The 23,855-nt window shown below is 38.5% G+C and overlaps 1 protein-coding gene across 5 annotated transcripts in view; it reads right to left on the bottom strand.

The window, feature by feature from the left end:
• MAP2K4 (mitogen-activated protein kinase kinase 4) overlaps window positions 1-23,855 on the bottom strand; it is a 105,222-nt gene that overhangs the window by 57,260 nt on the left and 24,107 nt on the right. For all 5 annotated transcript variants that reach the window (XR_016388839.1, XM_022596226.3, XM_022596223.2 and 2 more), the window contains one exon: window positions 17,261-17,363. Coding sequence is in view for 4 of the 5 variants with exons in the window: in XM_022596226.3 (XP_022451934.1) it covers window positions 17,261-17,363 (103 nt within the window). In the remaining variant the exon portion in view is untranslated. The remainder of the gene's footprint in view (window positions 1-17,260; window positions 17,364-23,855) is intronic.

A 23,855-nucleotide genomic window follows, 5' to 3' on the forward strand; every position in this document is an offset into this window, starting at 1 on the left:
TTTGGCTCATGAGCTGTAGTTTGCTGACTACATAACCTACATGACATCTAGTCAGCTAGATATCAACTATCATTTAAATGATCTAAATCCTATCTATTTTTCATATCATTTCTCTTTCAAATTTACAATCATGCTCTGGAGAATAAGAAATTCCAATTATCTACCCAAGTCCTATAGTTTTATTTCCAGAATTTAATCTCGAGATACATTTCAGGCTTTTTCTTAAAAATCCTCCACAAATCCACAGGGAGTAGGACTGAGGGTCTAAGGACCCTTCCCTGACTCTCCCTGCGTGCAGGGAAGTGAGTACACGAGGCAGCAGCAAACCTCCCCACACCCAGAGCAGCCCTCACAGCTGCGCATCACCCTTCAGCAGGCAGCAGCTCATTACCTTACCAGCATTACCCTTCCCGTACAGGAGAACGTGATTCCCTGAGCTTGCCAACGCCTGCTAATTTTCCTTTGATAAATAAATATCTTCTTGTGTCTAGAACCACCATCTGTAAGACCCCTTTATTATCTAATCAGTTTGAAGTGTGTTTTCTCCTCTTATTTCATTATCACATTCTTCTACTTCATTTATCTTTATCTTGATTTCCTCCCAATGCTATCAAACACATCTTTCTTCCCAAATTATTTTTCCTCCTTTTTCCCAAAGTTTCTCTGATTTTAGCAAGCCAGCCTATACTAAAATGCCTCAAGCTGTTTTACCCTCTCCTCATAACTCGTAATCCTCCTGAGACAGGAAAATAAACATAACACATACCCTGCACAGCACTGCAACTGTTCTTCTGTGTCCATACTGTTAGGATCTCTAGATGAATACTGCTTTATGCATCCTTCTGCAATGCAGCTCTGTCAATTCCGGAAATTTCCACAGTAAATGTAATCTGTCAGTTGCCATGGAAACTGCCTGCTTCCTGGCACTACTAACAAAATGAGTATCTTTGCTAAGACCTAAGATGAGGCAAAAGGAAAAACTGAAAAAAGAAAGATTTCTAGAAGAATCGCTCAAAGACTCCAGAGATCAACATTCAACTTTTGATATCCATATTCAGTGAACAGAAGGTATTAATTGTACAAATCTGCAGTATTTTGAAGTAGTATTGACTTATGAAGTAGAAAGCACTTTTTCTTTAATCAACCGGGAAGACAGTAATAGAACACACAAACATTCACGTTTACATCTTGCTGCATATTCCCTAAGAGCTGATGTTTCTCACCTATGCTCAAAGCATACAGCTGAAATGGTTTTTCTGGCTGTGCTTCTTATAGAAAAGGTTAGGAAAGCTGCCCTAAACCAACAGGTTACAAGTTTTCATAAGATCCTTTCCCTATTTGGGCTCCGATCTCCACTGGTGGCTAAAACCCCATCCCCCCAAGTATTACAAGAAATCAGAGTAGTTTAAAAGGGCATCTCAGGAGTCATCACTAGCAAAGCAGCCTTACCAGTACTCTCAGAACATTAGACCTAGCTGACCACCCCCCCACCCCCGCCCTTGGAAACAATGCTCGGTTCCCATGACATCACCCTCTATGGATCTGCTTCCTACCTCTCAAACGTCTTTCCTATCTCAGCCTGTTGCTCCTCTTGCATCCAGCCTCTGAACATCAGATTTCCTTGGGGTTCAGCCCTGGACCCAATGGTCTCATCAAGATACACTCTCTTCCTAGACAATGTTATCATCTATATGCTGACAACTCTCAACTTTTTATCTCCAATCTGTACCCTTTTCTCTGCACAGCAGACTCTTATTTTCGACACCAGAGTATGTGTCATGTTTATTTCCTTTATATCTCTGATAGGATATTTCACAGGCATTTCACACTTAGCACATCTAAAGCTTAACTCTTGCTCTTCTGTGCTCCCTTGTCCACTGAAGCTCCAGACCCATCCAGGGGTCCCCCATCAGTAATGGCAACTGAACCCATCATTCAAGCCAGAATTCTGGAAGTCACTATGAATGCCTTCCCCTCTTCACAACCCACATTCAAATTATTACCAATTTCCGTGAATGCTGTCTCCAAAAATCTCCGGAATCTGTCCATTTCCCTCTGCCTTCCCTGTCAACTCAATGTCATCACCACCCATATATTTCAGCTACACTACCACAGCCTTGCTGGGTCTCCCTAATTCTATTCTTGCCTCTCTCCAGTGCATACCCCAAACAGCAGCCAGAATCATCACTTCAGAACGTAAATCAGATCATGTCACTCACCTACCTTTAACGTGCCACACCTTCCCACTACACTTTGTACATCACCCCAACTCTGCCTACAAGACCCTGCATCATCTGGCCCATGACTACCTCTCCACCCTTGCTTTAAATCCACTTCTCCTTCTCACTGAATTATTCTCCACTCAAACTGGCATTCTTTCAGTTCCATAAAAAGCTGAGCCTTTCCCACCTTGATATCTTGAAACTTCAAATACATGCTATTCCCTCTGCTTGGAACACTCTTATCAGCCCCTTCCCCAAACCTAGTAAAAAGCTACACAGGTTTAGAAGCCTTCCATGGCTATCTCTTCACCATCTCCACTCCAAATCAGGCCCCTCTTTCATTCTTTCATGGCATCGGGTTATAGTCCTTCAATAGCAGGTATACCATTTATAATTTCATTCATTCATTCATTCATTTGCTGAATGTCTGTGTCTACCTCTAAACCTTAGCCTTCATGAAGCAGCACTCACATCTCTTTTTCTCAACATGAAATACCCAGTGGCCACCACAGTACCTAGTAGATGGCAGACATTCAATAAACAGCTGCTGAACATATGACAGAACACCTATCGGGTTGCTTTGGTTTCTGACAGCTGTCAGTCGCTCACAAAACTCTGACGCACTCCCTGGGTTCTATGAGATATCCCTATATCCCTTCCCTACATTCCCCTTTTTTGCACCCATTGAAACCCCAAGCTAAGAAGGAACACGTCTCTTGTATCTGACTTCTGCAGCTCCTCCAGCAGGAGAGGCAATGGCAACCATCCGGGTGTACCTGCAATGCTCTGTGCGTCAGTGGTCCTCAACCAGGGGCAACTTTGCAACCCAAGGGTCTGGAGACATTTTTGGTTTTTACAGCTGGGGGAGGGGGGCACTACAGCATCTAGCGAGTAGAGTCCAAAGGTGCTGCCAAACATCCTACAGCACACAGAACAGCCCTTACAGCAAAGAGTTATCCAGCCTAAAATGTCAATGGTGCCAGGGCTGAGAAGACACAGCTGCGCCTTCCAAGTCTCCTAACATAGGAGAAAGGCCAAAAACTGTCAATCTATAATCATTAAAAATTTTTTAATTTAAAAAAACGTAACATTTCACTAACATAAAGTTATTCTTAAAACATTGTTTTTAATTTAAAAATGAAAATAAACTAAATTGGCTATAAAATGCAATGAAAGGTACACAACTGACTGAAAAATAGGGTATGTGCTAATTTAGAAATATCTGCAAGATGTACTGTGAAAAAAAACAAGCTACAAAGCAGTGTATAATAAAACTACTTTTTGTATAAATATTTTCATGGTTTTATATAAATTATCACATATTTTGATATATGAACAAGTTTTTCTGCAAGGACATATTATACTTTATAATAAAGTCATATCTTCAGAGAGCAATATTAAGGACATGGAGCTTTTTATTTTATAACTTTCTATACCAACTGAATTCTCTTACTAGAAGCATATATTACTCATTTTTTAAAGGGTAACATCAATTATCTGGACAGTAAAATTATGGGCCATTCTGGTTTTCTTCTTTATACTTTTCTATATTTAAAAACAGAAAGAGAGAAAAGACAGAAAGAGAGGGAGGGAGGGAGGGAAGCAAACACCACGGTAAATGTGCTTTTAAAAGCACAGTAAAGACAACACGTCCCTGCACCTTATAACTACTTAAGTGTACACCGCACCTCATGTGACTTGATGAATGTTCCAGATTAATCCTCAAACGCTACCTGATAACCTTCTTTAACTTTTCACTCTAGGTCTCTTTCAAACATCATGACAAGGGAAACCAAATGGGCAGAAACAAAATTTGTCACAGGCACAGGAGCCAAATCCAATAAAAACACAGGGTGCATATACTTATCAAGTGACTGATGAAACACAGAGGTGCTTTGAGAACAAGAACAGAAAGCCACAAGTACTGTTTAGTGAAAGTAAATAATATACTCATAATTTTTATCATTATTGTTCTGGCCTTTTCGTAATTGCAGTATCATTTTCATACAGTGAAATGCACAAACCATTAAGTACTGAGTTTGATGAGTTAACAAACACGTACACCCTTATATCTCACAACCCTAACAAGATATAGGATATTCCATCACCCTGGAAAGTTCTCTTCAGCCATGCTTTTCAGTCCCCTCCAGAGACACACACTGTCTGATTTCAGCCACCATAAATTAGTTTTGCCTTCTTCAGAATTTCATAGATACAATCAGACGGTGTGTTTTCTTGTGTCTGGTCTCTTCTGCTCAGCATTTTCGGTGATTCATCAATGTGACTGTGGGCATCAGTACTTTGTTCTTTTTTACTGTTGAGAATTTCATTGAATTATATACCACAATTTGTTTATCCATTCTTCCATTATTAGACATCTGGGTTGTCTCTAGTTTGAGGGCAATTACGAATAAAGTTTTTAATGAACATTTGTATGCAAGTCTTTCTGAGGACATTTTCATTTTGGGTAAATAATAAGGAGTAGAATTCCTGAGTCATGGGGTAGATGTATGTTTAACTTTATAAGAAACTATCAAAGAGTTTTCTAAAGTGATTATATCACTTTCTACTTCCCCAACAATATGTGAGAATTCCAATTACACCCTATACTTGCCAATATACTGCACGGTCTTTTAAATTTTATGCATTCTGACAGTATGTATGGTATTTCCTTGTAGTTTTAGTATGCATTTCCCTAATTAATGATGTTGTTAAGCACGTTTTTCATGTACTTATTATCCATTCCTATACACTTTGGAGAAATGTCTGTGAAGTCTTTAACCCACATTTTTCTTTGTTTTGTGTTGTACTTCATTATATTTACTAAAGTTCTTTGTCAGATATATTAACTGTGAATATTTTCTCCCAGTACGTAGCTTGCCTATTTATTTTCTTAAGAAGCTTTTGATGAGCAGAAATTTTAAATTTTGGTAAAATCGAGTCTATCATTTTTTAGTAGTTATTTCTTTCTTTGTCCTGTCAAAAAAATCTTTCCTTATGCCAGATCACAATATGATTTGGATATTTTCTTTTATAAGCTTTATAGAATTTCTCCTCATAGATCTATGATCCATCTCAAACTACTTTTTGCGTATGGCATAAAGTAGGAATCAAGATTTACTCTGTTCCATTCCTTCTTCCAGTTGTTCCATCACCATGGAAATTCTCTCCTTTTCCCCACTGAACTGTATAGGCAGCTGATCAAAAATAAGTGGATTTTATCCATTCCTCTGTTGATGGACATTTAGGTTGCTTCCATGTCCTGGCTGTTGTAAATAGAAGATGCAGTACATAGATACAATGGAACATTACTCAGCCATAAAAAAGAACAAAATAATGTCATTTGCAGCAACATGGATGGACCTAGAGATTGTCATACTGAATGAAGTCAGTCAGACACAGGAAGATAAATATCACATGATATCGATTACCTAAAAAAGGGGTACAAATAAACTTATTTACAAGACAGAAGTAGAGTCACAGATGTAGAAAACAAACATAGCTACTAGGGGATAAATGGGGGAGGAATAAATTGGGAGATTGGGATTGACATATACACCCTACTATATATAAAATAGATAATAAGATCCTGCTGTACAGCACAGGGAACTCTACTCAATACTCTGTAATGGACTATATGGGAAAAGAAGCTTAAAAAAAAAAAAGAGTGGACATAAGTATTGATGTACGTATAACTGATTCACTTTGCTGTACACCTGAAGCTAACACAACATTGTAAATCAACCATACTCCAATATAAATTTTTTTTTAAAAATCGATTTTATGTTTGTCTACCGGACTTTCTATTCTATTCTGTTGATCCATTTGTCTATCCTTAATGTCCTTCCACAAAGCCCTAATTACTGTAGATTTATAGCAAACCTTGAAGTTTAAGTCTTCCAACTTATTCTTTTATAAAATTGCTTTTGGCTATTCTAGATCCTTTGCATTTCCATATAAATTCCATGTATTTAGGTCTTTAAGTTCTCTCAGCAACATATTATAGTTTTGTAGTTTCAGTGTAGAAGTCTTATGCATTTTCCACTAAATTTATCACTAAGTATTTTATACTTTTTCATTCTCTGACAATCATTTTTTCAATTTCACTTTTCAGGTGTTCCTTTACTAATATGCTTTAAATTGATTTTGGAATAATGATCATGTACCCTGCGCCTCTGCTGCAGTCACTTAATTCTAATGTTTTGTAAATTAACTAGGATTTTCTACACATATAGTCATATCATCTACCAAAAAAAAAAAAAAAAAAGACTCGTTTGCTTTTTTTTTTTAGATTATTTATTTATTATTATTATTTTTTGGCTGCGTCAGGTCTTAGTTGCGGCATACAGGATCTTTGTTGAGGCATGAGGGATATTTCACTGTGGCGTGCAGGCTTCTCTCTAGTTGTGGCAGCAGGTTTTCTCTTCTCTAGTTGTGGCGTGCGGGCTCCAGAGCACGTGGGCTCTGTAGTTTGCAGCACGTGGGCTCTACTGGAGGCGCTCGAGCTCAGTAGTTGTGGTGCACGGGCTCAGCTGCCCCGTGGCATGTGGGATCTCAGTTCCCTGACCAGGGATGGAACCCACGTCCCCTGCATTTCAAGGCGGATTCTTTTTTTTTTTTTTTTGCGGTACGCGGGCCTCTCACTGCTGTGGCCTCTCCCTGTTGCGGAGCACAGGCTCCGGACGCGCAGGCTCAGCGACCATGGCTCACGGGCCCAGCTGCTCCGCGGCATGTGGAATCTTCCTGGACCGGGGCACGAACCCGTGTCCTCTGCATCGGCAGGCGGACTCTCAACCACTGCGCCACCAGGGAAGCCCGCAAGGCGGATTCTTTATCACTGGACCACCAGGGAAGTCCTATGGTTTGCTTCTTTCTTTCCAGTCTTCGTGTCTTTTAGTTCTTCTGCTTACCTCACCGCACTGGCTAAGACCTCCAGTATAATACTGAATAGAGCTGATGAGTGCAGATATTCTTGTCTTATTACTAATCTTGGAGAAAGCATTAAGTCTTTTGTCTCTAAGTATGATATTAGCTATAGGTTTTTCATAGATGTACTTTAAACAGCTGAGAAAGCTCCCCCCTCTTTTCCTAGTTTAATGAGAATGTCTATAATGAATGGATATTGAATGTTGTTAAATGTTTTTTCTGCATCTACTAAAATGATTATGCCATTTTTCTCCTTATTTTATTAATGCAGTGAATTATATTGATAATTTTCAAGTGTCAAATTAAGATAAATCCCACTCGGTCATGACATATTATCCTTTCTATATATTGTTGGATTCAATTTACTAATATTTTGTTGAGGATTTTCAAGTGTATGTTCATGAGGGATAGTGGTCTGTAGTATTTTTTTAATAATATCCTTGTCCAGTTTTGATATCAGGGTTACACTGAACTCATAAAATGAATTGGGAAATGCTCCCTACTCTTCTATTTGCTGAAAAAGTTTGTGGAAGCTTAGTCTTATTTATTCCTTTAATGTTTGATAAAATTTACCAGGAAAACCATCTGGGGCCCCAAGTTTCCTTTGAAAGTGAAAGTTTTTCACTCTAAATCCAATTTTTAACAGATATAGGGGTATTCAGATTTTCTATTTCTTCTTGGGTTAGTTTTAATTATTTATGTCTTTCAAGGAATCTGTCTATATCATTCAGGTTATTAAATTTATTGGCATAAAGTTACTTATTATATTTCCTTAGTATGCTATTACTGTCTGTGGGATCTGTAGTGATTACCCTCTTTCATTCCTGACAATGATAACTTGGACTTCTTCTTTTCTTTCATCTGTCTTGTTAGGGGTTCATCACTTTTATTGATCTTCCCAAGAAACAACTTTTGAATTTGTGACTTTCTCTATTATTTGTCCATTTTCTATTTCATTAATTTCTGCTCTTATCTTTATTATTTCCTTTCTTCTACTTACTTTGGATTTAATTTGCTCTTCTTTTCCTAGATCCTTAATGTTGTTATTCATTACTCTGTCTAGTGATTCTGTGTTTGTGCCTTGCCTAGGCATTTAAATATTTAGGAACACTGTTATAACACTTTTGCTTTCTTTCTGATTCATTTAGAATCTGTAATCATTCTCTCAATTGAGTTTAATCCATGCCCACTTCTTTTTCAAAAAAGGACACTGGGTAATTCTCCAAAGGAAAAAATCAGGTACCTCTTCTTCTCCTCACTGGGAGTATCACCAAGCAAATCACAAAGCTTCCAATCACCTTTTGGTTGCCTCTTTTATGCATGTGTGTGTGAGACAACCAAGGATCAACCAAAGACAAACAAAAAGTGAAAATACATACGAAGTTGAAGGAGAAAAAAAGTTAAGAAAAAGAGGGACTCAAACTAAGAGGTCCAAAACCTAAAGTGGAGTTTCAGCAGGAGAGCTACCGGAAAGGAGAAAATCAAAAGAACAGGAGAGGGCTTCCCTGGTGGCGCAGTAGTTGGGAGTCCGCCTGCCGATGCAGGGGACATGGGTTCGTGGCCCGGTCCGGAAAGATCCCACATGCCGCGGAGCGGCTGGGCCCGTGAGCCATGGCCACTGAGCCTGCGTGTCCGGAGCCTGTGCTCCGCAACGGGAGAGGCCACAACAGTCAGAGGCCCGCATACCGAAAAAAAAAAAAAAAAAAAAAAAAGAACAGGAGAAAATCAAAAGAATAAAAGAAAAATAAAGCATATATCCTAGAATGAAAGATAGTGGTTTCTAGTTTAAGGGAGTCCACCAAGAGCTCAGTGAAAGGAAAGAAGAAAGGAAGGAGAAGAGAAAAGGAAAATAAAACCAAAGCAGATTTCTGACACAGGGGAAAAGACAAAATCCTACAATCATCCACAAAGAAAAAAACAGGTCATATTCCAAAGTTCAAGAATCACAATGGCATATAACTTTTTAACAGTAACCCTTGAACATTGGAAACATTGGAGCAACACTTTCAAAACTCTGAAGAAAAATGTCTACCCCAGAATTCTAGAGTCAATAAAACTACTAATCTATTAAGAGGGTTAGAAAAAGGCATTTTCAGACATGCAAAGACCCAAAAACCTTACTTACTAAGAAAAAACACTTATCTTAGGAAGCCGTTAGAAGATATACTCCCCCAAAACGTGAGAGAAAAACTGAAAAAGAAAGAGAAAGAAAGAGAGAAAGAGAGAGAGAGAGAAAGAGGAAGAAAGAGAGGAAGAGAGGTAGGGAGGAAGGAAGGAAGAAAACATGAAATCCCCGAAACAGGGAATCAAATTCAGAAGAGTAACATAGGCATTCACAAAACAATGGCACCAGCCATAAAGTGCAACCACTCCAGAATACAGCAAGAGTACTGTATAGATAGACAGATGACTCTAGAAAAAAAGAACTGAGAGATCACCTAAGTAGTTAATTATGTGGAGAGGAGATTCACAGTGAACCATTAAATGAGGCAATTATTAACTCTGGGGCAAACACATTTGCTCAAGAACAGTAATGTAATTATACTGTGACTCAATTTTAAATAATAATAATAAGAAAGAATACTCTGAAAAGAGAGGATGTTTCCTTTAAATAGCAGAATTCCTTATTAGCAGCAGAAGTTTCCAGAAACATGCCTAAACTACAAAGGCAAAGGACTTCTATAACATTATGAAGTAAATCAGAACTCAAAAACTTGCTGCCTGATTACAAATGGTTGGAAAACTCATCTAAAGCACAGCAACCAGACATTTCTTTAAAGAGCATAACTTTGCAGTACTATAGGTAAAGAACTACAGATTATATATTTTAACGTCTAAGTCTCCGATTCAAGAATCAAGATGATTTAAAACACCAAAACTAAGTTCATTTTCGGGAGACAAGCAACTCAACAGCATTTATCACATTAATTTCTTTAAATAAATATTTCAGAATTAACATCCAATACCTGAGTCCAGCTTAAGGAGAATTATACTAGTGACTCTCCAAGGGTGGAGGGCCACACAGAGAATCAGCTCAGTCACACCTAGTACCACTGCCCTCCAAGTACAACCATCAGGTGCATGGAGGTGGAGTGTGGAACTGAGGGAAAGATTAAATACCTCTGAACTTTAAGAATGCAAGTTTTGAAAGATTATCTCACACAGCAGCATTATTCACCAGAGTCAAAAGTCAGAAACACTGTAATGCCCATCAATGGATAAATGGATAACAAAATGTCATATATACATACAATATAATTCACCCTTAAGAAGGAAATTCTGACACACACCAGAACACAGATGGAGAGCATGAGGACACGTTGAGTGAAACAAGCCAGTCACAAAACAACAAGTATTGTATAATGCCACTTACATGAGGTACCTAGAGCGATCAAATTCACAGAGACATAAAGTGGAATGGTGGTTACCAGGGGCCAGAAGAAAGAGGAACGGGGAGTTAGTGTTTAATGGATACAGAGTTTCAGTTTGAGAAAATAAAAGAGTTCTGGAGATGAATGGTAGCAATGGATACACGACAACATGAATGTATTCAATGCCACTAAGCTGTAAACTAAGAAATGGTTAAGATGGTAAATTTTATGTTATGCATATTTTGCTACAGTAAGAAAAAAAAGTTTGCAGCGGTAAATCGAAACCAGCCCGAAATAAGTAGATTACCCCACAGAATTTGACATATTTGGCCTTTTTAAATTTGGGGTACTAATTTGTACCTATAAATATTTCTACCATAAAATTACTGCCATTACGTGAAAGGGCTCCACCACAGAAATGTAGAGATTCCAAATGACTATGATTACATTAAAAATTTCAGAGATGGAAAAAAAGTTTTAAGCTCAAGTATACTCATGGTTTTCATACTCAGGAACTGACCAGAGATGTCCTGGGACTACTTTGAGGAATGAAGGTAGACAAGACCACAGAGCTCTCTCCCACCTCCACAAACAGCCTGTCAGGCTCATGCACAAGGTTTTATTTTAGGAAAGGAGCACAACACTGGCTTGATTCATATTCATTCCTATTCATATTCATTTTCTCTCCCCCACCCCCTGCCATTCACCACACAAAATAATGAAAGTCACTATCCTAATTCAATGCCTGAACTAAAATCGGAGTTAAGTGACACACTGAGGGTCACAGAGACCATGATGACGCTGGGATAGAAACCAGGACTCCAGTAGTAACAAAACAGTTAATCCAAGATAATAAGTTTAAAAGATAAAGCTTCCACAATTTAACCGGCAATAAGTGCCTACGTAATTTATAATTACTGTTCTGAGTTTTAAGATGATGCTCTACTGAGTAGACTCATCATGGAATTAAGAATACTAGTGATTAGGGCTTCCCTGGTGGCGCAGTGGTTGAGAGTCCGCCTGCCGATGCAGGAGACACAGGTTCGTGCCCCAGTCTGGGAAGATCCCACGTGCCGCAGAGCGGCTGGGCCCGTGAGCCATGGCTGCTGAGCCTGCGTATCCGGAGCCTGTGCTCCGCAATGGGAGAGGCCACAACAGTGAGAGGCCCACATAATGCAAAAAAAAAAAAAAAAAAAGAAAAGAATACTAGCGATTGGGCTTGCCTGGTGGCGCACTGGTTAAGAATCTGCCTGCCAATGCAGGGGACACGGGTTCGAGCCCTGGTCCAGGAAGATCCCACATGCTGCAGAGCAACTAAGCCCACGCACCACAACTACTGAGCCTGTGCTCTAGAGCCCAAGAGCCACAACTACTGAGCCTGCGCTCTAGAGCCCGTGAGCCACAACTACTGAGCCCATGTGCCACAAGTACTGAAGCCCGCGCACCTAGAGCCCGTGCTCCGCAACAAGAGAAGCCACCGCAAAGAGAAGCCCACACACCGCAAAGAAGAGTAGCACCCCACTCGCCACAACTAGAGAAAGCCCACGTGCAGCAACAAAGACCCAATGCAGCCAAAAGTAAATAAATTAAAAAAAAAAAAAGAGTACTAGTGATTAACTGGGGACTTCAAAACTTCTTTTAAAACTACCTCCTAGATGTTCTATGGCACAACTGAGCCTTTTTCTGTTCAAATATAATAAAGAAAAATGAGATCCTCTTGGTCTCAACAAAACAGAGCCCCTTAAATTTACAACATATGGTTCCCAAATGTTTAGCTTAAGCCCCCAAATGTATCTTTACTCATCATTATTTATTTCCAATGTTAGCTTTTAAGCTGGTGGTTCTTCTTGTACAATCCTGATACGTTGTGAAGATAAAAGGGCTGTTCTTTCAGAATAACAATCGTATTTGGTGCATTCTAAATGATTCAGCACACTGAGAGCACAGAACATAGCAGTGGAATATCTACTTCTGTTCATGTCAAATTTTATATACAGAACATGATTTTAGCACAAGCCTGCCACATTTATAAGAATACCCTCGGGGTATCAAAAAGACATATAGTGCCTAGTATAATCCAATCCTGATGGAAATGTCAAAAGTAGCCAAACATTTTTTTCCTTTCGTCTTTCCTTGCACTCTTTAGTTTTACAGCTTAATCTTTCATTTAAAGAGCCAAATGGCAAAATGCTAACATCTCTTACATCTAGGTAGCAGATACAAGAGTCTCTAACACTCACTTTTTCGTGTGTTGGAAATACTTATAATTTTAACCAATGATAATTAAAAACCAATTAAAAACCAGGTTGTCTCCTCACTCTCTAAGGACCCACATGAAAAGAATGACTTTTTTAAAGGAAATAAACAATAAAGAAACAGAGATTTAGACAAATTTCTGAACACCTGAAAGCAGACAAAAATATCTAGACAAAGCAAAACTAATAAATTCCAAGGGAAGGGACTCTACAGTTTCAAAAACTTGTCAGCCAAGTGCAGTGTAAAACCTTGTTTAGCTCCTGCTTCAAACTTGAAAAAAAAAAAGTGATGAAGTAATCTATAATACTTATTTGATGATATTAAAGAATCATTTATCCTACTAGATATAATGATAATATTATGATTGTGTTTTTAAAAAGGAGTCCTTGTCTTTTAGAAACACATCCTGAAATATTTATAGATGGAATAATATGTCTGAGGTTTGGTTAAAACTAAGGAGGGTTGGGCTTCCCTGGCGGCGCAGTGGTTGAGAGTCCGCCTGCCGATGCAGGGGACACGGGTTCGTGCCCCGGTCCGGGAAGATCCCACATGCCGCGGAGCGGCTGGGCCCGTGAGCCATGGTCGCTGAGCCTGCGCGTCCGGAGCCTGTGCTCCGCAACGGGAGAGGCCACAACAGTGAGAGGCCCGCGTACTGCAAAAAAAAAAAAAAAAAAAAAACTAAGGAGGGTAGAGGAATAGACAAAAATAATATTGGCCATATTAACTGTTGAAGCTGCTAAAGCTGACTGATAAATAATATTCAGCTACCACTCTCCAGTTTTGGATATATTTGCAACTTTCCATAATAAGGGGTTAAAAAAAATAGCAATAGAGAAAACTAGCACCCATAACACATGGTGGGAGGGGAGCATGCCGCCGAGACGAGAGATAGGTAATGGTCCCAACAGAACCTTAGAGAGGATTCATAGCTGGAAAGTACAAAAGCCTGGAAATGGAAGAGCGATTAAAATTCTTTCCAGAAGAAAGGTTTACTCAGCTCCTCCTTTCCTTTCCACCTGCCCCAAAATGAAAAGAGAGCATGTCTCTAAAGAAAACAAACATACTATCTGGAAAAAACAATGCCTACTAGGGCAAATATTGGCCTACTCATTATGGCATCTAGAGTATTCCTGGCCTAACAGCCAGCACTCAAACCATTCAGAGAAAAGTCAAGTCAAGCCCACCAGTTGGCTGCCTCTAACCAGAGCTTCCAATAAGTCTTCTAATTTCCTCATCCTCAACTATCAATGGACAACCAAGAACTACTAGACATGTGGAAAAAAGCTGACACAAAGGAGAAAGACAAAGACAAAAGAAAAAGCGACCCTTGAGAAAATAGATTACCTAAAGTATAGAAAAGAATTTTTAAATTCCAGACTTTACATCCACAAATTAAGAGTAGGATACTAAGAAAAAGCCAGAATCAACTCTTAGAAATAAAAAAATCAATTCCCAAAACAGAATATTCTATAGAAGGGTCAGGAAATAAAGGAAATCTCCTAGAATATAAAGCAAGAAAACAAAGAGATAGAAAATATAAAAGTCAAAGACCGAGAGAATTCAGAGATACAAAAACCAAATAACACACATTTCCGGAAGAGAGAATAGGAAAAACATGAAGGAATCTATCAAAAGAAAAGCAGCAGAAACTCTCAGAAAAAGATTTGTGACTCTTCAAACTAAAACAATTCATCCGGTACACAGAAAGATGATCCAAACCTAAGCATATTCTCATATAATTATAGAACACCAAGAATAAAGGCAAAATGCTGAAAGTGAGAGAGAAATAGGTAATCTATAACTAACATCTCCACTACAGTGAAACAGATCTACACATGGTCCCCAAATTTAGCGTGCGCTGACACTCACCAGAATGCCATTCTCCCCTCTCTCCACCTAACCAACCTCCTCTAGGGGGCTTTCAAAATCCAGTTCAAACCTTGTTCCTTTGTGAAACTTTTCACCAAGTTGTTTATCTGAAGTGCTCTTACCCCTCCTGCACCATTCATTTGACTTTTGATCTGTATTACCTTATGCCTTACTTCTTGAATTTCTGTCTTCTTGAAAGTTTATTTAAACTGCTATTTCTCAGAAAATAAGGACACTGTCTTAATCTTTTTTTTTTTAATCGTCCACAGAATCCTGCACCCAGTAGACATCAAATGTCAGATGGATCTGAAACTAGTCCCTGGGACATAACTTCATTAGCTACTTATATTTCATCTTATCTTTTCCTAAACTCATTTAAAAAGTTTTATACTTATATCTATAACTAAAGTTCAAGAAGAACTGAATGCAAGGAAATTTTAAAAGGAGGAAACACATATAAATGGCATAGAGGTATCTTTTTCAAAGCCTCCACCTACTGCAAGTTATATCTTCTAATTGCAAACTTATCCTAAGCAGGGATCAACAGTGGTTTTTAGTGCCTGATAGTATTCAATACACAGGAAGAATACAGAGGATCCCTGTGGAAGGCGGTGGGAAGGTAGAGAAGATATGCTGCCCAAAGCAGGGAAACAACTGTCTCTGATGAGTATCAATACTAGTAGTTGCCTGTTCCTGATCCAGATAACAGACGAGTGCAATAATAAAACTCAAAGGCAGGGTCTAAAACTTTTACACACTAGAATCAAATTCCAAAGATTCTATCACAAAGATGCCTATTACTGTGTCCTCTCAAACTTTTAACACCTTCTGGGAAGAGATAAATAAGAAACCTAGTTGGTTACAGGATTATTATGAAGTAGTTTAAAAAAAGAAAGAAAGAAAAAACAAAAAAAGCCTGATGGACTCAAATTTTGGAAGAAAGCTTTTTCTTCACCACCCTGTTTACTGTTTAAAAAAAAAAGATTCTGTCCATGAATTCCCCTAGACATGAAGAAAGTCTAATGGGGAGAGAGTACAAATATGTAAATGTTTTTTCTAGTTCTAAATGCAAATCAGGTTGTCTTTCTCTTTGTCCAAGGGGGCTTTTAAAAAAGGAAAGAAAGAAAGATTTGTTAAGTTTGGCGATTACTACATATCCTTCTTTTTTAGACTTCAAATTTGTGGTTCAGCTGGCAACCAAGGCAACAGAAATGGAATATGTTCAAGAATTAGTTTTGTACTAGCTTTCACTAGAAATTCTAGGAAATGAGGAAGGAGGTTCTTTTAAGTTCTTTTGTACTAGCTTTCACTAGAAATTCTAGGAAATGAGGAAGGAGGTTCTTTTAACAGTGTTTCCTTGCTGCTGGAGCTCTGACTAATTAAGCAGTACTAAGAGTTTCCTTCCTCAATATGATTCAGAGAAGGTAACAAGGTTGAGCTCTGACAAGAAGTCTCATTGTGAACAGCAGTCTAATAAAGCTGACAGACACCACTCCCAGGCAAATAAACTGCCACTCAGTTTTCATTGAAAATCTCTTTCATTCCCCTTTAGGTGATAGGTGTAAGCATAAGAGCGTACAGACACACGTACCTGCTGCTTCCTTCTAGACACTGATGTTTTAAAAATAAAATATTTTCAACATTCCTACTGCAAGACAGTCTACCTTCTACCAATGTGTTACTGTTTGCAAATACAATGTGTACCAAATGTCAAACAGCAATAAATGTGCCTCTTTGGGAAGAATAAATGTATCTGTAGTCTAATAAAGTTTGAATACAGATTGTTGAGGAATTATTACAAAACTATAAAATAATGGATTCTGACAGCTTTTTAAACCATACCTTCCACCACTTGCTTTATAGTTCTCAATACTAGAACTAGGTGAAAATTATTTTTCTGGACATTAGTAGAAATGTAAATCCACTGGCTTTGACCCTTCATGTTCTTGCCAGGTTTGAGAAGAAGAAAACATTATTATTTAATACTTCACTTCACTTTGATTCAAAGGCTTCTGTAAAATATTATTATGGTGAGATTGTTTTAAATTAACTAATATATTTCTAATACTCTTCAGTAAAATGCTACAATATCATTTCTATTTTTTAATTTAAAAATATTAAGGGAGTCAATTTTTTAAAAAATCACTGACACGTACATATTCTTTCAATCTACTATGACATGGAAATCTTATAGACACTCAGTATATTAAGAATGGAAATCTATTTTGTCAACTAGTAAGTGGGGATGATTTGTGCAGATCTACAGGAGAGAGTTAAGTTTTCTAAATACTACTTACAACTTAACTGGAAATCCAGAAGGAGAGGTAAAAATAATATTCCCAGAGTTCAATAAGAGAGAAACTAAAACGATATAAATGTAACTGGATCTTCAGCTCTTCCTTTCCCTTCAAGTCAACTTTAAAAAGGAAAATTGTGTTTGCCTACTTCAGACTACAGAATCAACAGCTTTCTATTTGAGTTCAAACAGTAATATTTCAAATGGCCCAGAGGATAACAGAAATACCAACCCCTCGACTTGAAAAAATTCATAAAACACAATAACTTTAAAACCCTTGCTTGAGTTGAGCCTTTTATTTGATTACCAGGAATACTCACATGTGTGGGTTTTGAACTCCTGCAGGATTGGGATTCAGAGTAAACCTTGCTGTAGATTTGAAAGGTGGATTTGCAAAATTCAACTTCAGTGCTTTGCGTTTACCTAAGAAATAACAAATAAAAAGTAAAAGTTTCAAGTACTATAAAACAGGTAGGATTCTGAGGGCAAAAGAAATTCACTCCAAAAGGCAGAAAATTTTGCTTTAACATATAATTAATGTTTTGAAAGGTGGCAAAGAATTGCTCAGAATTAAGAAAAAGTAAATAAAAATGACCTAAGTTGTTACTAACCACAAATCACTCATTATCTCCAAAACAACAGAAAACAATGCTCAGTGCTTCCAGTTTATATCGTTCAGAGATGCTAAGGCTTTTGTAAGTAAAAACACCACAATAAAAATCATTCCCCTCAGCAGATATATCGAAAAATACTAAAATATTAGCATCTTTCCAGTGTTACATTTTACTTCCTTAGTTTAATAAAAATCATTTTCCCTCGAATGTAATATAAACAACTGAGTGAAGAATATGAAGCATTCTGCAATCATAATGGCCTAAAAGCATTATGGTACAGTCAACTTCAAGTTAATAACACAGGTATACCAAATAATCATTTTTGGGGAGGCAATTTCTTTGGTACAGGAAGGGAGAAAGTATCAATACCTTATATTATACCGAAAAAAAAAAAAAGTCCTCTACAGAAAAGCCAGAAAATTCAGAAAAGATAAAGAAACAAAAATGTATAAAATATTATATATACACCTATAAATATATAGGGTTTTAAAAAATTGTATATACACTTAAAAGTCCAGTTACCCCCAAATAATCATTATCTAATGCACACTATCTTCTATACATAGAGACATTATCTTTTCCTCTACAATTAAAATTGGACCGCAATACTGTTTTGTAATATGCTCTAGTCACTGACCATATTTTTTTCTATGTCAATAAATCTTACAAAATCATTAATGCAGGGGTCTACTATATGGAAATTTTGTAACAGAGTTGGGTTTTCCCACATTTTTAGTACACCTTGGTTTCATGTACATATTAAGGATACTTATCCTAGCACTCACTCTTCACACTTCATTATACATATATCAGTCAATACCTATTCCAACAACCTCTCTGCCATCCAAGCACCTTCCCACCTCAGTGGATTCAGAAAATGGATTAGAGGGCTCAACCTGTTCAGCCCGGTGCTTTCACGAGACGTGAAGGCTGAGCGTGCCATGCTAGTCAGACAGGACTGCAGGACAAGAGCTGGATCAGCTCTCAGGGATGGGCCTTTCTACAGGATAATGGCAGTTCCTAAGAAGCTCACTGTCAGACATAACTATAGTACAACATGAATTTTCCTCATAAGTTGCCCTTTTGGGTACCAAATTTTTTTTTAATAATTTTTATTTGACTGCAAGTAGAGAAAGGACATTCAAACTATACATGCAAAAGGTACTCCACAAAAAATGGCAGATTTGACTGTATTAAAAAAGCAAACTCTGTATTTACCAAAAAACCTTTAAAAAATTAAATGAAAACTTGGGAAAATCCTTGTAATACAAAATCAGAAATTCTAAATATATAAAAACATCACACAAATGAAGAAAAAAATAGAAAAATTGGCAAGGGTATGAAAAATTAAGCAAAATTGAGAAAAAATTATGAAAGGTACTCGTAACACCAAAAACAGTTAAAATTTTGGTTCATGTGAAATTGGGAAAGTTTAGAGGTTTTATTTTGTACATATACATTTATTTTTTTTTTTAATGATAACATGGTGATCAGAGTGACCAGGTAAAAGAATCACTAGCAAAATACACTGCTGGTAGAAAAGTAACCTCTGGTGAGAGGTTCAGCAATATACAAGAAGCTTCAAATGAATATGTTCTTTCACTTCTTGGAAATCTGCCTTTAAGAAATACTTAAAGGCAGAGGACTATTCGCAGGCCCTGCTAGATTCTGAAATTGCTTGGGACTGCTTGCTCACTCCTCTGAACCTTCAGTTTTCTCCCTTTTTGAATGGGAATCTCCATCACTGTTACCCAATGCCTGACCCACCACTGTATTTTGGAAGCAGATAACTCATCTTCTAGTTACTAGGTTCATAGATGGAGAAGAATTTTGTGTCACAGTGGATCATACTCAAGAGTCTCACCCCATACCTGATTTAGATGCTTTTGATGATGAGATTTAGGACTGGTGAGCTGATGATGTCGAGATGAGGTCTGGATTTGAGCTGACGATGTAATGAGTTAAGACTTCTGGGGATGATGGAGGAGGGTGAATGTACTTTGCATGTGGGGCAGATGTGACTACATGGGGGCCAGAAGGCAGACTGTAGTGGACTGAAAAGGTGGCCCCCAAAGTACCAGAAGCTATGAATGTTACTTTATACAGCAAAGTGTCTGGAGATACAATTGAGTGAAGGACCTTTGCAATCATAAATCTGAATGAGCTCAATGCTTACGAACACCACCTGCCACGTGTGTGTGTCTGAAACTACCTGGTACATCACCCATGTTCTCTATATGGTGAAAAGTGATAGAAGACTAAGATCAAATACTAAGGATAATAACAGAATATAGAATCACTGTGAAAACTATCCGAAGAAAAACACCAAAACTGGCCCTCTCTTCAAAAGCCCAATTTGACAGGACAGTAGCTAACCTTCCCAGGCAAATAAGGTATGTTACTACAGTTAAAACGTACTCAAACTGTTCTTTTGAAAATAAATATTTCTACCTAATACACACACACACACACACACACACAGAGATTCCTTTTCGCACTGCATTCACATTTAAACAAAAACAAATTGAGGTCTTTAAAGGACATTTACTGCATAAATGAACAAGCACACAAGTAACAGAATGTGACATCTAACTAATCTAACTTACATAAATTAGATTTAAACACACTCTATACTTCAGAAACATCTGCAGCTATCTTGAAAACAGTCCAAGTATGTATTCTGATCTCTCACCAACAAAATATGACAAAGAATTCTATAAAAGTTCAAAGCCTCTGTAAGCGGCGATGACTCAGAGCTTGAGGTCGAGTTACACGGCCTGTTCTCAGCAGCGCACCCCAACTGCCCAAATGATGATCAGTTTAAGAGGAACTCATGAGGTGGTCAGCCTACAGGAGGAGAAGGAACGCTCCAGAAAGTCCATCAAAGGTGAGATTCCGGGAAAGGCAGAAAGAGGCCGCTTTTACAATACCTTAAAGGCTATTTCTGAATCTCTGTAGGCATGAGCCTTTTTGTTTGTTTAAGCATCTCTTCCTCTCCCATTCACTTTCTCTAAGTAAGAACCTCTATTAGGTCTGGTCTTTCTCATCTTTACTTCCCTTTCTCAAGGGGCCCAAAAAACTAAACCCTAAAGGCAACCTGTCACCCTGTATTCAGATATTTTTAATAACAAAACTACAAACAAATAGGATATTAGATCAATGTGGATTTTTTTCAAAAGCCTGCAACAACTTCCACAGGGAGAAAAGGGTACAAGGAAATAAGTGATACTATAAATGGCCAGTGGAGATTTTTCTAAGCTAATAGGGATTAAAATATTTGTACAAGTAATTTAAAGTAATTATCAAGAAAGACTATAAATTTGTGATTATAATTACCCCTTCGGTAAGACTGTCACCAAATGATCAATTCCTAACCAGTCAACAGAGATAAACAGATCCTCCCCTTTAACTACAGTAGGATAGAAACAAAATATGTCAAATATCTTAAATTATTCATATGGAAGAAGTTTCCCATCCAGAAGACTGTCTTTGTATACTTAAAACCCAAGTGCCTGACATAGAAAATACTTTCAAATGTTCATTGATCTGGGAATAAATTTGACATGGACAGACCCAGACAACTAAAGTGTGGGTTAAATTAGCTAGAATAAGTTTCTGTTGTTTGCACCCAAGAACACTGACTGAAAAGGAAAACAGTATTTGTCCTCATCCCACCACATTTCCAAAGCGCTGCTGTATCCTTTAGGGCAATACTGCCTAACTTTTTTCATGCCATAGCTTACACAGAAAATGAGGACATTTGTTCAACACAGCGAGAAAATCAAAATCATAGCTGGCCCGATAGCTGGCCGAGGTGTTTCAGCAGCCTCAGGCCCCACTCAGCCACTCCAAGGACTGAAGGGCCAGTCTTTCTGCATCACCCTTGAAATTCTGGTTTCAGAGCTCCACCTTAACGGAACACCAGTAATATTTACACAGACTTTTCCATATCATGCATATGCAATTTCTTCCTCACAGTTCTCATGAGAGGAGCGTTCCTAAGCATGGGATCTTCAAGAATATTCAGAACTATGATTCTGAAGAAGAAGGATTTGTCCAAGTATATCCATAGTCACTACAGCCTAGGAATATCTTTTGCTCTAATTCTGACCACAGAACAACTCAGACTCACAGAATACTGAAGCCGAAAGTAAGACACCTTTCAGCTTTCAGACCACTGTGGGTTATGCGGTAGATTGTTACAAAAATAGCCACCAATGGGGCTTCCCTGGTGGCGCAGTGGTTGAGAGTCCGCCTGCCGATGCAGGGGACGTGGGTTCGTGCCCCTGTCCGGGAAGATCCCACATGCCGCGGAGCGGCTGGGCCCATGAACCATGGCCGCTGAGCCTGCGCATCCGGAGCCTGTGCTCCGCAACGGGAGAGGCCGCGACAGTGAGAGGCCCGCGTACAGCAAAAAAAAAAAAAAAAAAAAAAAAAGCCACCAATGAATCACAGCTCCCTGTGTCCACGCTTCTTTGCAATGTGACTTTGCTGCTCTTCCCATCAACAGGTGGCATCCATTTCCCTCCCTCTTGAATCTGGGCAGGCCTTGGGACTTGATTTGACCAGAATAATAGAGCAGAAGGGATGCTATATGATGTCCAAAGCTAAGCCTTATGAGCCCCTGCAGTTTGCACTCTCACCCTCTTGGAAAGCTACTGAGTCTAAATGGAAAGCAGTTCAGTCAGGCTTCCTTGATGATGAAAGAGCACATGGAGAGGCCCAGAAGTCCCCGCCACCCCAGCTGAGCTGAGACCGCCCCAACAGACCGACTAGCTGAATGCAGACATGTGAGTAACAAACAGAATCATGAAAAATTAAACAGCTGCTCTTTTAAGCCACTACTCACATGCTGAAGGAGCTGGGGAGAAACAATGAAAAAGTGATCAGAATCAGTCCCTCTGAAGGAACTCCTATCACCACCACAGGGGACTCCCCAGACCCAAGCACAGGAGAAAGTGGGAACTTGAACTACAATGGACAAATCACTCATATGATACCAAGTATTCCAAGCATCCCACCAGGGGTGGGGAAAAAAGAATTGCCTTAAATTCTCCTTTCTCCCTTGGCTCTAACTCCGAGTACCTAATTTTCAAAACAGAAAGAGTATCCAGAATAATTTTTTAAATTATCTGTAATCACCGGAAAAGAGGAAGACAATTCCAACTATGCAACCTCAAACAATTTCAGAAATGAGGAAATAAAGTGGTAGACAAGAACTTACTTTCATTCCCTTTTCTGCCTAAATTACTACCGTGACAAGTGCCCTAACTTATTTCATAAGCTCGAGAGAATAAGAGAGGAAGGATGTTGACTTGCAGTTAGAAGAAATGGGCAACTCTGTACATTTTAGACTTGCAATCTCAGGCCTTCCAAGTAGTAAATGAGCTACTACCAGCTAATATTATATTACTCCTCCTCTGCCAGCCTTTGGTACATCAGGGTGAGCAATTTCCAAAAATTCACAAAATCTCACTTAGAACACTGAACTCTCATCAGTAAAATAGAACACTGTCATTCATCCATGCAGCTAAGCATTTTGGAAACTGGACAGTGCTGAGTTTGTTTAAGAAACCAACAGCCCCTTTAGCACATTTTGACACTTTTGTGTGTAAGACAGATTTGGGGGAAGTCCAGTGTAATAAGTTCCATAGCCATAGGTGCAGAAATATCACACTTATACACAAGGTGGTTTGCCAGGCAGTGGGGACAAAAGGATAGACAAGGTAGTGACATAATTACAAAGACTGTTTTCTTTGGCATCCTGCCAAAATTAAAAAGGAACATGGTGGGAGGAAGTTAAAGGGTAGGAATAGGGGGGAAAAGTACTTTTGCTAGATGCTAAATGACCACCAATGAAATACTGATAAAGATAAAAAGAGGGATATTTCTGTGGTCTAGTAATTCACACATCTGTAAAATCAAGATAAAAACCACCCCTTACTTGGCAGAACTACTGTGGGAAGGACTAATATGAGCCAGATGTCTATTACCAGCAAACAAATATAATTCCTCAGACTAAACTAGCCAATTCCTGATTAGTCCAAACTCTTCAAAAACACCCAGGGAGCAATCTAATTCAGGAAGACCCTCCTGGGATTACCAAGACAGCACAGATGTCAAGGCTTTACTGAGATAAACAGGGCTTGAGATGCCTGTCCACACAGTCATGCAGACAGAATCAAACATTCTGTTGAGCAGGATCTTGGCTTTGGATCGCCATGGTCCCAAGCTCTCCTGTGAGGTCCCCAGGTTCACCGAGGGGCAAAGAGGAAATCCTTCTGTCTGAACTACAAAGCCC

The sequence above is a fragment of the Delphinapterus leucas genome, chromosome 19, assembly GCF_059928025.1.
Source record: "Delphinapterus leucas isolate spDelLeu-1000000601 "Yukka" chromosome 19, BTC_Dleu_Yukka2, whole genome shotgun sequence".
NCBI lineage: Eukaryota > Metazoa > Chordata > Mammalia > Artiodactyla > Monodontidae > Delphinapterus > Delphinapterus leucas.